At 36.6% G+C, this 15,164-nt stretch overlaps 1 protein-coding gene across 3 annotated transcripts in view; it reads right to left on the bottom strand.

Annotated features, from left to right (window-relative positions):
• Positions 1-15,164, bottom strand: part of LOC126199111 (protein broad-minded-like) — a 277,633-nt gene that overhangs the window by 43,872 nt on the left and 218,597 nt on the right. For 2 of the 3 annotated variants that reach the window (XM_049935865.1, XM_049935867.1), the window contains exons 6-7: positions 2,924-3,082; positions 1,073-1,235 (exon numbers count right to left, since the gene is read on the bottom strand). In XM_049935865.1, coding sequence (XP_049791822.1) covers positions 1,073-1,235; positions 2,924-3,082 — 322 coding nt within the window. Of the gene's footprint in view, positions 1-1,072; positions 1,236-2,923; positions 3,083-4,197; positions 4,262-15,164 lie in introns of those variants that run through there. The other variant, XM_049935866.1, reaches the window with a different exon arrangement.

The following is a 15,164-nucleotide window of genomic DNA, read 5'->3' as shown; positions in this document are numbered from 1 at the left end:
CCAAGGTAATTTAGCTTCTCCCAAAACTGCTACTTCCATCAGCCACCCTACCAATAGTATTCTCAGAATGAATAATTAGTACCTCTTTTTACTGTTAATATTTTCTGTTGTTTCATATGCCTTTTCCACTTTGTGAATTTTTTGTTTATGGTTAATTTTTGTAACCCATTTTCTTGAATTTTTTCTCATAGATAATTAAACTTTTTGACATTTTCTATTTGACCAAGGTCTGTATGCAAACAATTTGGTGCATTTTTTACCTGTGATAAATTTGGTTTTCTCAGCAGAGAACCTTAAACATGCTCTACTGGCTGCCTGTTCCAAGAAATTGTTTTGTATTTTTGTATCTGATAAATTTTCACATAATACAGCAAAATTATTTTCAAATGTCAGACAGATTACTTTAGTAAACTGTTCCTTTCTTCTTTTACTTTGTTAAAGTGCAATATATTTTTCTGAACACAGTAGAGTAAAATTTGTGGTATTTCTACTCTCTCTCTCTCTCTCTCTCTCTCTCTCTCTCTCTCTCTGTGTGTGTGTGTGTGTGTGTGTGTGCGCATGGATTTGTACTCTAGCTCATCAAAGTATTTGTCCCAAAAGCTAGCAAAGTTTTCATTCTTTTTTGTGTGCCTGTCGACTATGTAATGCTTCTTCCATTTGCTGTGTGATCTCCTTTATGCCTAAAGTATTTACATCCTGCCAAAACTTCACTTACTACATCATATTTAACATGAGCAGTTCACACCTTTGCTGACGTATTTGCATATGCACCTTTCCTCAGCAAAAATAATAGTATAAATAGAGTTACCACGAAATTCCAGAACATCTATATCAGTGCACGCATTAAAATTCATTCCATTAATGGTAAGAAATTAAATTAACAGATAAACAATTCAGTGATATATTAGGGAACTGCAGTGTATGAGGACATTTAAGAAGTTTATAAGTGTGGCTGATACTTTCCACGGTATCCATGTGTACTGTCAGAACCTTTTCAAATTCTATAATGTTGATCTAATAATAATTGTATGCATGTAAATATGAACAAATTATTTCTTGTTAATTTGCTTACTTTCATTGCTGCACAAACTTCAGGAATCTCTCTATCTGCTGTGTATTCCAAGACATGGCAGAATGCAAGATTAATATTTGAATATCCAATATGTTCAGCCATTGCTGGCCAAATCAAAGGTGAACATGGTAGGTTAGCTGCATTTCCCAAGAACTGGATACATCTGTTTGAAATAAAACAGTTTATTAGTTAAGAGGCAAGCATTATTTTCATTATTACATTTGATAGTGAATTGTATTACAATAATGTGAGTGTTGAACAAAGATTCAGGCAGACATCTGATGAGCAGTTTGTGTAATTCTGAAAATATGATCTAAGTACATAACAGATGTGTACATAACAGATGTGTGGTACCAGTAAGCTATGAGAGAGCTCTACCTCATTTGAGTTGTTATTTTGATGTAACATTGCTACTTTCTTTTTAAAATGTTAATTAATGTGACAAAGTCATTTTGTACACGATGAAGGAAAATAAGTGGTACTGAACTTACTAGGTAATTATTTATTTCTGTTACTTGACTGAAATACAAGTTTTCCTTATGAACTGGAAAGAGATAAATGAATGTGGATAGATATGGCTAGTGTATTAGTAAATTAAACTCTTGGTAAAAACCCTATATCCTATGTAGCTGGCTAATTTATGAATTATTATACCCACTTTCAGTTTTAGTGAAAAAGACTGTCATAAAAAACTGATCATTGGTAACAGCACCCTCACTGTACAATTAAGAATGTCTTCAGTCATTAATAAGTATTCTAACCAAAGTTTTGGAGTGGAATAAAATCCAACCAGTTATAGCTTAGCATTTTTCAACAACATACATGAGCAATGTGGGGGTAAAGAACATTTGTTACACTTTAATTTGCATGGATACATTTTTAAATATACTTTCTTGAAGATTTTTAAACTTTTTTAGTGAACAATCTTCTCCTCCTCTTTAAGAGTCCATTGACAGTAATCAGTAAATCATACTATCTCTTTATTAAAGATATACAAAATTACTGATAAGCTCATTTCATCATGCTGATAAAATGAGAACAGCTGATTAACAGACATTATTTATGTAAAATAATTGAGGCATGAGAAGCAAATATTTGATCAAGCTGGCTGAATCAGTCCTGGACTTACATGTAAGCAGGTTAGCAAATATTGGTTTCCAAAATTCTGTTTTCATGTTAAGAAAATTTTGTTGGATATGGACAGGGTGAATGTTGTTATTCTGTTCCGTGTCATGGGGATGGCACGAGTCAGGGAATAGTCAGCAGATTCTGCAGTGTACTTACTGCTGTTAAGTCACCTTATCAGAGGAGTGGACATGACAAACCCCACACTACCAGCCAATGCAGTGCTGTAAACCATGCATGTCACTAGGGTATTCAACTTACCTCACAGGAATCAGATAATTAATATTATCTAACACCTATGTGTACTCAGATCCCGGGCACTAATATCTCACCTACATACCCTATCCAGTGTACTAATGCAATAGAATAGACATCAGCAAAAGATGATAAATTATTTTAACACAATGTCAACACTATCTTTCTATCACACCTTATGTGGTAGACTTCTAATATAGACTTCTAATATGGACTTCTATAGCAATGTCCCTAAACCATAAGATAAAGTAATCTTAATATTGCACCCCCCCCCTCCCCCCTCCCTCTCTCTTGACTAACTCAGTTGCCAAACCAAGTGACATTACATTATCTTATGCTCAAGAAATGTAGAAACAAAAAACAAGAAGGCCTATAAACAGACATGTTTACTGTTGGTAAATGGGTAACATTTTATATGAAGTTTTTATGTAACATAATCTAAAACATTAATTTATCAAGATGAAGTCATACCTCTCCATATCACCAGAGCACAGTATATATACAGATGCTGCAAACCAGTCAAATCTTTGGAACTCAAATTTATTTCGAGTAATACCAGCTCTGAGCATAAGAGTAAGATTATGTTCATGCTGTTGCTGGGAATCCAAAAGTTTCACTGCTATGCCATATCTGAAATAACAAAAAAATTACTATATCTGCTGATATTTGTATTAAAGCACTTGCCAACTTCTGATTATATTAAAAAAATGCAGAAGAATAATTGTACATCAACTGTTCAGCTGGTAATTGTGGTGTTATCTGAAGAGCGAGTTGCCAAAGTGAGGTCAGTATGTTGCAATGCAACTACAAGAGAAGATATCTATTGCAAACTGCATTGATGAATGAGTGATGTCAGTGTAGCCATGCCCAGAAATGTTTCATTATGCCACTGCAACTGCTCTTCTACTTATGGTCGAGTGCAGCCCCAGTATCATGAGATCATCAACTAAGATGATAGCATCAACTTTGTGATCAATGTATTAGGCAGACTCTTTGTGAAAGTTATTGTTAAATGCACTCTGAGTGAGACATTCATATTTTGTTTGTATCAAGTGATACATTAACCAACTCTGATTTCATAAGGAACCCTTCTTTGTAAATGACACATTAATATTCACAGACAGCTGTAAATACTCATGATGTTTCTGTGAAAATGGACTGTACAAAGTTAAATAATTCTTCTTATCTATATTTTAATAAAGTGTACAAATATTTTATATGTTATAGCATCCACTCATGCTCCTCCTGTAGCAAAGTAAAGAACCCACCATTGTACCAATGAGTATATTTTTGTCTGGTACAACACTGGTTATTCTATAACATGAAAAAAATAATACTTGAGTACAGAAAGAATGGCAAATGCAATGGAATCTTATTTATCCTCACCAGGTACGACTGTAGGTCATCCAGATTACTGAAAATCTGTGTAATCTAGAAACTTGATAAAAATTAGACTGAAATTGGTTTGATGCTTTAAATACGCACATTATATTTATTTTTCACATCACCACATGAATTATGCACTTTTATCACATAAATGTTGAGCAAATACTGTAAAAGAAGACAGTGAGTTTTATACACTGAAAAAAAAATCAGTAAGTTTCTTTTTAAGCCTGATTATTACTTCTTTCATGGCACCATGGCCACACAAGCCTTCCACTACCACTAGTACAGACAAAGCTATTACCTCCTGGTGTCCCAAATAAAGCATTATTTCGTTTAGCTTCATTGTTGCTTCTGTATGTGTCATAATGTTTTCAGACTGAGTACCAACATCATCAGCTAATCCCTCATCACTATCACCATTGTCTGCAAATCAACAAAAGCATTACTTTCATCATCAGAACTCATATTGTATTGTTATCATTTCATAACTTGGCATTAACATCTTTAGTGCATGTGTCTGAGTACCCTGGAGTGTTTGCAAATGCTTCAACAAACTCCGACCTGTCAACAATGCCACCAGTTTCTTTATTCAATGAATAAACTGCTTCTGTTGTTTCATAAATGACTGATCATCAATTATTTTTCCAATCTGACAACACTGAAGTATCAACACAAATCCTTCTATATCCACCCTACGTGGAGCATCCTTTTGTCCATAACCCAATACTATTGAAGCCCAGACTACATATTCCCTTTTTTCAACCATTTATGAACCCATATCCTAAATGAGGCTGATTCTACAGGCTTTTATCGCCAGACTGCTCATAATATTTGTTCATTGATTGTGCAATCTGCACAATATCTACTGTTTCCTTGGCATTTGATTCATGTCCTCTCATTACATGAGCTAAGATTCAAGCCCTTCACACTGGTAAATGTTGTCCTAAAGAGCTTTTAGAAATCTGGCTCAGTAATGGGCCAGTGACAGTTTGCAGGTCATCAGCAGAAAAGATCCTAAATTTCATAAAGTAGTTAGAAACAGTCGTAATGAGGATGTGCCAACTTATGAGAATTATGAGGGTTGGAACTTTAATAGTGGCGACTATTTATATACAGCTCATACAAAATAGATATTTTTTTCAAAGTTTTACTGACCTTCAAAGTAGTCACCAGCATTATGTATAAACCATTGCCAGTGATGTGGAAGTCACAGGATACTCTTAGCAGTGCCAGTTGTGTTGACAGTTTGATTGGCAGGGTCTGTTGCCCAAAGAATTTGTAGCAGTTCTGAAGCAAATGCCGTGAAGTGTTTTCTTCAGTTTGGAAATCGAGTTGAACTCATGAGGGCTTAAGTCAGGGGAGTGCAGTCAGCAGTATAGCACTTAGCAGTCCCATCAGTCAAACAAATCAGTAACAGCTTGCATTGTATGTGCTTGAGCATTGTTCTGCAAAATGATGGTCAGGTTCTGCAGAAAGTGTCATCACTTCTGTCTCTAAGCTGGTCGTAGGTTGTGTTCCAAAAATGAACAGTGTGGAGACAGAAGTGATGACACTTTCTGACCATCATTTTGCAGGACAATGTTCAAGTATGTACAGTGCAAGCTGTTACTGATTTGTTTGACTGATGGGGCTAAGAGTTATACCACCTACTGCACTCCCCAGACCTAAGCCCTCATGAGTTCAACTTGATTTCTAAACTGAAGGAAACACTTCATGGCATTCGCTTCAGAACTGCTACAAATTCATTGGGCAATAGACCATGCCACTCGAACTGTCAACACAAATGGCACTGCTAAGAGTATCCTATGACTTCCACATCACTGGCAATGGGTTATGCAAAATGCTGGTGACTACTTGGAAGGTCAGTAAAACTTCAAAACATGTATCTGTTTTGTATGAGCTGTAAATAAATAGTTGCCACTATTAAAGTTCCAGCCCTCGTATAATTTGTGGAGGCTGTTATCTTGATAAGATGTAAATGTAGATTATCAGTCAGATAGTGTTAATGAAGGGCACCTTGAGTTGCTGATGCCCAACTTTGCATTAATTCCAACACTAAAATTTGCTATGAGGACTGAAGAGCACAGTGAAAGAGCGGTTGACAGATAGTTATTAGATCCACCCTCCAATGACTTAGCTGTAATTCAGTAGTCAATAGTTTGTCCAATCATGATGGCCAAATTTTAATGATACAATATACTGACTATTTAGGTGCAGATAATAGAATAAAATTATTACACCATAGAGTCAAAAAAATGAATCGAGAATGGCAATTAGGGACAACTTTTGTGAAGAACGCTAGGGAAGACAGAGTAGAAGGAAAATTTAACTCTTGCTTGAATGTATTCCAATGACACTTTGAGTCTGGTTTTTCCTTAAAAGTAATAAGGACTGGGTGTCAACAGCTTCAGGTGCTCTTCATCAATAGTATGAGATTGAAATTACTATGTGCTACCCAAACTTTCTGAGAATATTCCCATAAAAAAAATCAGAAAACTAACCTTACATGTTAATTTCCACCATCTGCCTTCTGCCATAGTAATTGCACTCTCATAATTGTTTCTGGACCTGTACATGATGGTGACACTTCACTGTGTGTTTGTCACCCTCCACAGACTTCTGGCTATCTTTAAATTGCTTAAACAACTCACGAGTTCTTGTTTGGCTCAAAGCTTGTCCACAAAACCCTCCCTTATCACTGAGTGGGTTTCAGCTGCAGTTTTGTGGCGCTTATAAGTAAAACTTAATACAGAGCCTGTCTTCCTTCAAGTCAGCCATTCGCAGACACACAAGAACACAATGTAAAGAAACCAACAGTAATGTTCCCACTGATGCATTCACAATTGTGGTACTGTAGGGAAATTGTGGTGCCACATCAAAATCAGCAACATGAATTGATACCACAGACATGAGCAAGTGCTCACTGCAATTCACAACAACCCAACCATTGGGAGTCACTCCAGAAGACTTGCCCTCCCTCTCAGCATAGCAGCACCCTCGTGCTGAGGACAATATAGTGTCAAGTATGCAAGAACTTGGCCCCAGGTTTCATGACATTGGCTACAGCAGTCAACATCATTGTGTAGGATGAAAATGTACTTTTGTAAACGTAGTATTTTGTGCCTCAAGAGAACAGTTTGTTCATTAGTGTATGACGTGATGCTTTGCTAGTCAATGATAGTACTAAATTATTATCAAGTACTCCTGTGGCAAAGATGTGTGTCATAGTTAAGCAATCTTTTATCCAGTAATAAAGAGAACTAATATTTCGTTTGCTCTAGTTTGATGAACATTCTCACAGAGCAATCAAAGAATGGAGAGCTATTTTTCCAGGGAGATTGAAATATGCCAAGTTCCCTTTAAGAAAGATGTTAAGAGAGATGTCAATAACTACCAACCTGTTTCACTGCTAACATCATTCTCCAAAATTTTTGAAAAAAATTATGTATTCTAGAATAGTATCTCACATTAGCAACAATAGTATCCTCAGCAAATCACAGTTCGGGTTTCAGAAGGGTTGCCCAACTGAGAATGCCATTTATACATTCACTCACTAGATTTTACAAGTGTTAAATAACAAAAGACTGCTATGTGGTATCTTCTGCAACCTCTCTAAGGCATTAGACTGTGTGAATCACAGTAATCTCATAGATAAATTGACACTGGGATTGATTGTATAGCCAATCAATGGATAATGTTAAATCTAATCAAAAGACTGCAGCAAGTTGTACTTTGTAATTCAAGCACTATAGTCCAGGGATGTAATTCTGACTGGGGAGAAATCACATATGGGTTTCCCCAAGGTTCAATCTTGGGTCCACTACTGTTCCTCATATATATGAACTACCTTCCATGTTATATACAAGCAGAATTAGTTATTTTTGCAGATGGCACTAGTATTATAATCACTCCAAGCATTCATTCAGAAACAGAAGAAATGGTAAACAAAGTATCATTGACTGGTTTTCTGTGAATGGTCTCATCCTCAATTTTAAAAAGACACGACATATTGAGTTCTGCACATCTAGAAGTACTAAACTAATAAGTATAATACATGGTGAGAAAATAATACATAGGGTGGAAACTAGAAAGTCTTAGGGGTCCATATTGATGAGAATTTAAATTGGAAAAAAAGACATTTTGAAACTCCTAAAACAATTTAGCTGTCACATTTGTACTTAGAGTCATTACAAATATTGGAGAGAGAGAAATCAGTAATTTGACATATTTTGCCTATTTTCATTCAATAATTTCATATGAAATAAAGTTCTGGGTAACTTATCTTTAAGAAAGAAGTGCAAAAACGTGCTATAAGAATAATACATGGTGCTCACCCATGTTAATCTTGTAGACATCTGTTTGAGGAGCTGGGTATTCTGACTACTACTTCAATACATATTTATTCCCTCATGAAGTTTGTTGTAAATAAATGGCTACAATTCAAGAGGAACAGTGAGGTACACAACTGCAATGCCGGAAGGAGAAATGACATTTATTACTCCATACTAACCGCCTTTAGCACAAAAACAGGGTGTACAATGTTGTAACAATAATTTTTGATCACTTACCCAGTGATATAAAATGCCTGATAGATAGAAAAGTAAAATTTGATGAAAAACTGAGAAAGTTTCTTCTTGCCAACTTCTTCTATTCTATAGAAGAATTTCTGTAACTGTAATGTGTAACCGGTGGTCAGTAGGAATTACTAACTCACATCTGTATATAAGATTTAGAAATGTTCAGACTGTAACAGTATGTACAAATTAATTTGCAATGCAAAAGTAAAATGACTCATTCCACCTCATTATCATCTATAATACAAAATGGTCCATTGAACATGTAAGTAATTAACTAACTATGGCTACACGAATGCAGTTTAATAGTTTCATCTGGTCACAGCAACAGTGATACCACATGGCAGACTGGCAGTTGAAAGACACAACTAGAGACACCAACCGGTGGAAGATTTTACTGCTTAATATGTAACAAGTAGGTACTTCACATCTGCTGTGTCATTAGCTCCAAGTAATTATCAATTTTTCCCCAATATGATTATATTTTTAATAGAGTTGTTTCTGTAACATGCAATAGGTACATGAAAATCAGCAAATCATTATGAGGCAAAGTTCAATTTAAATTCATTGTGCAGTTTATTCTTCTCCCAGCACTGATTTTACTGATACCATTCATTTGGCTATATATCATATCAATTGAAAATAATAGCTAATTAAAAATTCTAATACAGTACACAATATATAAACACTTTGAGATATTATGTATAATCCAGTGTAATGACCTATACCATTTGAAAGCTAAACATTCTAGTTTTCAAATAACATATTTTAAATTACCTGAAAATAATTGTCCTGTGAAATAATTACAATTGTAGTTGTGAGACATTACCAATTTTCATTACAGATTTTGCCCTAACCTCTGTTAGATTCAGGCCTTTGAGTACTTACTTTTGTTACCACCTTAATTTTTCTGCACACTACAATGTACAGCACTAATTTATTATCCCTTTAATTAATAATTTCATGCAATATACTTTGATTTTCACTGTGATGCTTATATTTGTAAACAAAGGATTCACGTCACAGAAGCATAAAAGTATCCATAATTTTTTCTTCAGTTGTAGCCAGTAACATTTTTTTATAAGCCAAAAGATAGTAAAAGCTTGCAATTCATTCAAACCAGCCAAATTCAACACAGCCAATTTTTGAAGTACCTTGTAGTTTATGAAATAACAGTTTGTTCTCACACCAGTCTCTATAAGGTCATCTGAGCCCCGAGCTGCAGTCTGCAGCCAGATATCATTGAAATAACAACTACATCAGTCAGCATGGGGCAGTTTGCTGCAGTCAGTCTGACAGCAACAACAAGTCATAAAATGTACCACACTCAGGTCAGATTTCATATACTGTCATTTGTCTCTTAATAGATCAGTCACATTACATTCTGATCATTTTTCATTGCAAATCTGACTGTGGTGTGGCTTAATGTGTTAGAACTCAACAATGACCTACTGGAGCAGTGATAATTAATTGCCACCACAGACAGTGTTAACTAACGAAAACATGTGGTTACATGCAAACTTGTTTAATTTTGGTGTCTCTGCTCAGCATGAAAGATGATGGGAAGTCTAGAATGGAATAAAAACATCATGAAAGGATGAACTGCTACTCATCACACAGAGTAGACATAAATTAAAGGAACAATCAGAAAGGTACGTGGAACAGTGGATAATTGGAATGAGTGACAGTAATCAGTCTGTTAGATATTTTGTAGGAAATGCAGCAGGATATATGTGCTAGGAAAGACACTGGTAGTATGAATTAAAAAATGGACAAAAAATAGAAAAATGGTTGTGATTAAAACCAATACTACAAACTTGAGGACAAAAAGATAGAGTCTGTAAAAGTTCATTTTAAATATAAGTTAGAGAAAGTAGCACAGAAAACAGATATAAAGATAAAGACTGTTAGCAAAAATTATAAAACTGAAAAGGGCAGAATTAGAAAAAAATCTGTGAAAAGAGGATGGATGCTGTTGCTGATTCCAGTAAGAACAGTTATTTGACTTCAAATAAATTTTGTTCTGGGAGTATGTATGAGCATGAAAATCAAAGTGAATGGGCCAAAACAAGGCTGGACAATAAAATAGAAACAGTAGAAAGACAAGTACTGGATAAGTGTCTGGTTACTATTAAAAAGAAAATGAAAGCTTCTGGAAACCCAGCAGTTGCAGCATCTAATCCCATGAAAGTATGTCCTAGTATCCTCCAAAAGCATGCAAGGGAAAACTGACCACACACAAAGGATGTCTATTTAATTAATTAGTCAATCAATCTGGTAGAGCAAGGGAATATTTCCAAGGTATCAAAAGTTGAAGGGGGGGGGGGGGGGGGGATTTACAGAGAGGTGACAAGGGTGATCCTGAATCCATATTTTTCAATAGGAAGGCCAGCTGAAATCTGTCCATGGAGACGGTCTTCTGACCATGAAGTGGTTCAATAAGGGACTATTTTTTTAGAGTGTGAATGTATCAGATATTGTCCATCATAGATAGGTTGTAGAGGTTTTCTCCTTGCAAAGAGGTCATGAGTTCAGGATGGATGAAGACAGAGATGTTGTAACCTGTCAAACATCAGTTGGTTTAAGTGATGTCATATGCTGTTTCAAGTTGAAAATGATCATTGTGATGTCACACTCCATGGGTGTGGGATCAAAGAAATCAGCAGCAGGTCTAGTTGTCATGCTGTAAGCCATTTCTGCAGCAGTGGTATTATATTCTTGAATCATGTAACTACAGAGACACATTAAAATTGTTGGTAAGTTGTCAACATAGTCATCTGAAAGTCAGGCTCTCAATGCTGTCTGGATGTTGTGATGCACTATTCAACTCTGACTTTCAGTGCTGTATGGTAAGCAGTGGTTTTTATGTGGTGTATACCTATGGTCACTGGAAGGTGAGTGAACAACTGATACTCAAACTGTCATCCTCTGTCAGTGGTGTTGATTTTTGGGTCTCCAAAATTGGATCCATGGTAATAAGAGAGTGTTGGCAACAGTTTCTGCAGATGTGTCCTTCGGTGGAACTTCCTCTGGCCAACGTGAAAATCTGTCAATCATTTTTAAGAGATAAGTGAAGCCTCAACAGCAAGATAATGGTTCCACTAGATCAACATGTATATGTGAGAAGTGACTGTCAGTTTCACAGAAAGCTCCACAAGCACTGGTTGAACATTTTGAAATTTTTGCTTGTTCACAGCTAACACATGTTTTTGCCCATGACTTTATATCTTGTTTCAGTGAAGGCCACATGAAGTGCTGTTACATCAAGTTTACTATGCCTTTGATACCAGGATGAGGGAAGTTATGTAGTGGATGAATGAACTGTTGTCAGCAGGGTGGAGGAACGTATGGCCTGAGTTTACCTGTAGATTTATCACAAAGTAGCTATGATCCATCAGGTAACAATATCAGCAAAAACACTAAAGAACAGGAGTCTGAATTCTTCACTTTGTCCAGTTCACAGTCACTGCTTTGTGCCTTTGCATTGCCTTCATATGAAATGCTGGATGGTAACATGATGCCTGCAACTATGGGACATGTTTCAGCAGGAAGGTATTGAATATCCATGGTGAAATGACTGAAAAATTCCAGATGATGCAGCTGCTTGGGTGTTGCTTTTTCTGACTACTGTCTGTGAATACTGTGAATTCTCTGCCTGCCAAAGGAAAAGAAAAATGTTTGACTTCCAAATGTGCTGCCAACAGTTCATGGTCATAGGTAATGTAGTTATGTTGTGTGTCGGTGAGAGGCCTGGAGAAAAACACAAGTAATTCCTTCTTGTAGCTGGTGTAAGGAAGGACCTGTAGCATAGTCCAAAGCATCAAGCATCAAAATTAAGAAAAGATCTGTCAAGGAATGAGCAAGCTCAGCTGCATTAGCACTTTCTTCTTGTACCTCCTAGAAGGATTTGTCCATTTTTGCCAGTCCATGTAACAGTGAAATTATCCTCTGCCTTGGTGTTTTTGCACAAGTTAAACAAAGGTTGTTGGAGTTCTGCAGCATACATCTGCAGAAATTCATGTCCTAGAAAATGATGTACTTTTGCTGCTCCTTTAGGAAAATGGAAGTACTTGATTATATACAATGATAACCCAAGAATGATATCTCTTCCTCTCCAAAAGTGCATTTTCCCATGTTAATATTAAGATGATATTATTCCTGCCACTGAAGAAGCTGTTGCCACTACCGGTACTTTACATGTTCTTCATCTGATGCCAAAGGAACAAGGTTCTCACATGTGTAGGAATACACAAAATGCATATCAAAGTTCCTTCCATACAGTCATCAAAGCAAATGTATTTGTTCATATGCAGAAACACAGCAAGTGCCATGTAGATTCTTCCCCCAGACACCAGTTTCTGTGAACTCTGCAAGTGTGAACTGGCATCACAACCTGTCCTTAATTCTTGCCACCCACCTGCTCTAGATTTAAATTAATTTCTTTAGTCACAGTACTCCTTTCTTCGGTCCCTTTTAGTTTTCTATATCTTTTTTTCTGACCTGTCTACTTTCTGCCCCCCCCCCCATGTCAACCACATACAATGCAATTAGCTTTCCACTATTTATTAACTCATTGCCAATGTTTAGTCAATAATCTCTGTACTGCATATTGCACTATCTTGTACCTTAAATCTCTTAGGTTTTCAAATCTCATCCAGTACAGTCCTCCACAATCAGTCTTTCCATCTCATCCCATCCAGTAAGACTCTCCAGAACTGGGGTTCTGGGCAGCTTTTTCAAACTCACCCCATTTCCTAAACCTCATGTCATTTTCCTTCACCCCACTTCCTAACCCTTCATGCCTTCTGCTAGAAGGAGCCACTGGCTCCAAAAGCTTGTACATTTCTATACCTTTATATGCGTGTTATGTAAATTGGTGGCTGATCATCTCAAGTTTTGCTTCCACAAATTTTTCTGGTAAAAAGTGTCTGGCTCATGCATGCACTGGAGGTCCTGTTATTGTGATTGTAAGTTACACATTAACTTCAGGAAAAATGCAATTAGGTTACTCTGTGAGAATGTTAGGATATCTCTTAAGCACATCTCAATATTTATGATGTACGTCAATCAAATGCACTAAACTGTCAGAGGTATGTATGTAGAGCCAGTACTAGAGATTAAAGTTTCTCATTCCAGTAACTATTTTGAGTGAACATCAAGCAACAGACCACAATGACTCAAGAAATCAGTACCAATAATTGGGTGGCGAATATCTGCAAAAACAAATGGTCATGGAAATCTTTGTTAAAAGTCTATTTCAAGGTTCAGAAGTCATTCACAATGCGTGCCATTATGGAACTGTTTGCAGCACAGAGTTGCCATTTCTGAATGGTTCTGTGATCTAAAATTGTTTCTGGTAGCACAAACATGTCTGCTATGGAACTGACCAAAAATCAAAGATGTGTGTTGCGATTATTTATGAGCAGGCTGTGAGATGATTCAGCCTCCTCACTCTATGCTGTGCCAAGTGAGTACCATACCAAATTTCTGTCTGAGCATTAGCAAATTGTTGAGAAATAAATAAACATGCCAGTGTTCATTTCTTTGCCTTTTGTTTTAATTTATAATGACATCAGCGAACAGAACATTTCTGTGCATGCTGCAGAGATTTCAATCTGCTTCTTGATCATGTCCCAGTTTGTACTTTCTGAATCCAAATCATTAGCTCTAAAAGCTGCCTTTCCAGATGGGAAGGTCTGTCACATTGAGGTAGAGTTGAAACAGTTTCGTATTATATACAAGCTGACTTTGTGTTATAGTCACTACGATTTTGTTGGACATAGAAGCCATTGCTTTGAGATTTAGATGATGACTCTCTGCTAGTATAGAATGTGCACTAGTTAGTGGTCAATAAAGAAGTATTGTTGCAGAAGAAGCTGAGTAGCACAGCCACTGTAGTGTAGTGGGTATGATACTAGACTGTTGCATGGAAAGTTGTGAGTTCAAAACTCACCTGAACTGTAAAATTTTAATTTCTATATTTGGTTCGAGTACATTCTAGAAGTATCCAGTGTACTGGAATGTCTGTAACTGTATATATACTGCATGTGTTCTGGCCGGAAGCAGTTCGTACTGTGCTCTTGTATGTGCAAGTGCTGAATAAACCTTTGTTAAGTTAAGTTAGAGTTCATCATTCATCTAATTCCACCTTCTCCTATGTGACATTATTCTGGTGGAGACGCTGGGTATTGGAGCTTGTGATAGTGCACATTATTGATGACACAGTGGCTCCCATCAGGCCATGACAGAGCTGCCGTTTACGTGGCGAGAAACCCAAGTTTGAGCCATATTCAACAGATCACAATCTATTGGAGACAGAAGAAGAAGAGGATGTTAAAATGATAGCAACTGTGTGCCACCACATGAGACATCCTTCCGGTTTCTCTGGTGGAGATGGCCAAGATTCAAACAAGTGACTGAAGGTATATGAGCATATGATGGGATGACACCATGTGTTTGGCTAACGTATTTTTCTACTTGGAGGACACTACCAAGCAATGGTATGAGAACAATGATGAGAAGTTCGCAAGCTGGGAAGTATTCCAGGCAGAACTGCGCAGATATTTCAGCACACACAACGACAGAATGCAAGGCTGAAGATAAATTGAAGTGCAGGGCACAGCATCCAGGAGAAACTACAGCATCCTACATTCAAGACATCTTGGAGCTGTGTAAAATAGTGGATCCTCGAATGAAGGAGGAAGATAAGGTTGCACATCTCATGAAACTATCCTCGAATGAAGGAGGAAGAT

The sequence above is a fragment of the Schistocerca nitens genome, chromosome 8, assembly GCF_023898315.1.
Source record: "Schistocerca nitens isolate TAMUIC-IGC-003100 chromosome 8, iqSchNite1.1, whole genome shotgun sequence".
In the NCBI taxonomy this organism is placed as follows: domain Eukaryota; kingdom Metazoa; phylum Arthropoda; class Insecta; order Orthoptera; family Acrididae; genus Schistocerca; species Schistocerca nitens.
This window is presented reverse-complemented; position numbering and strand designations above follow the sequence as displayed.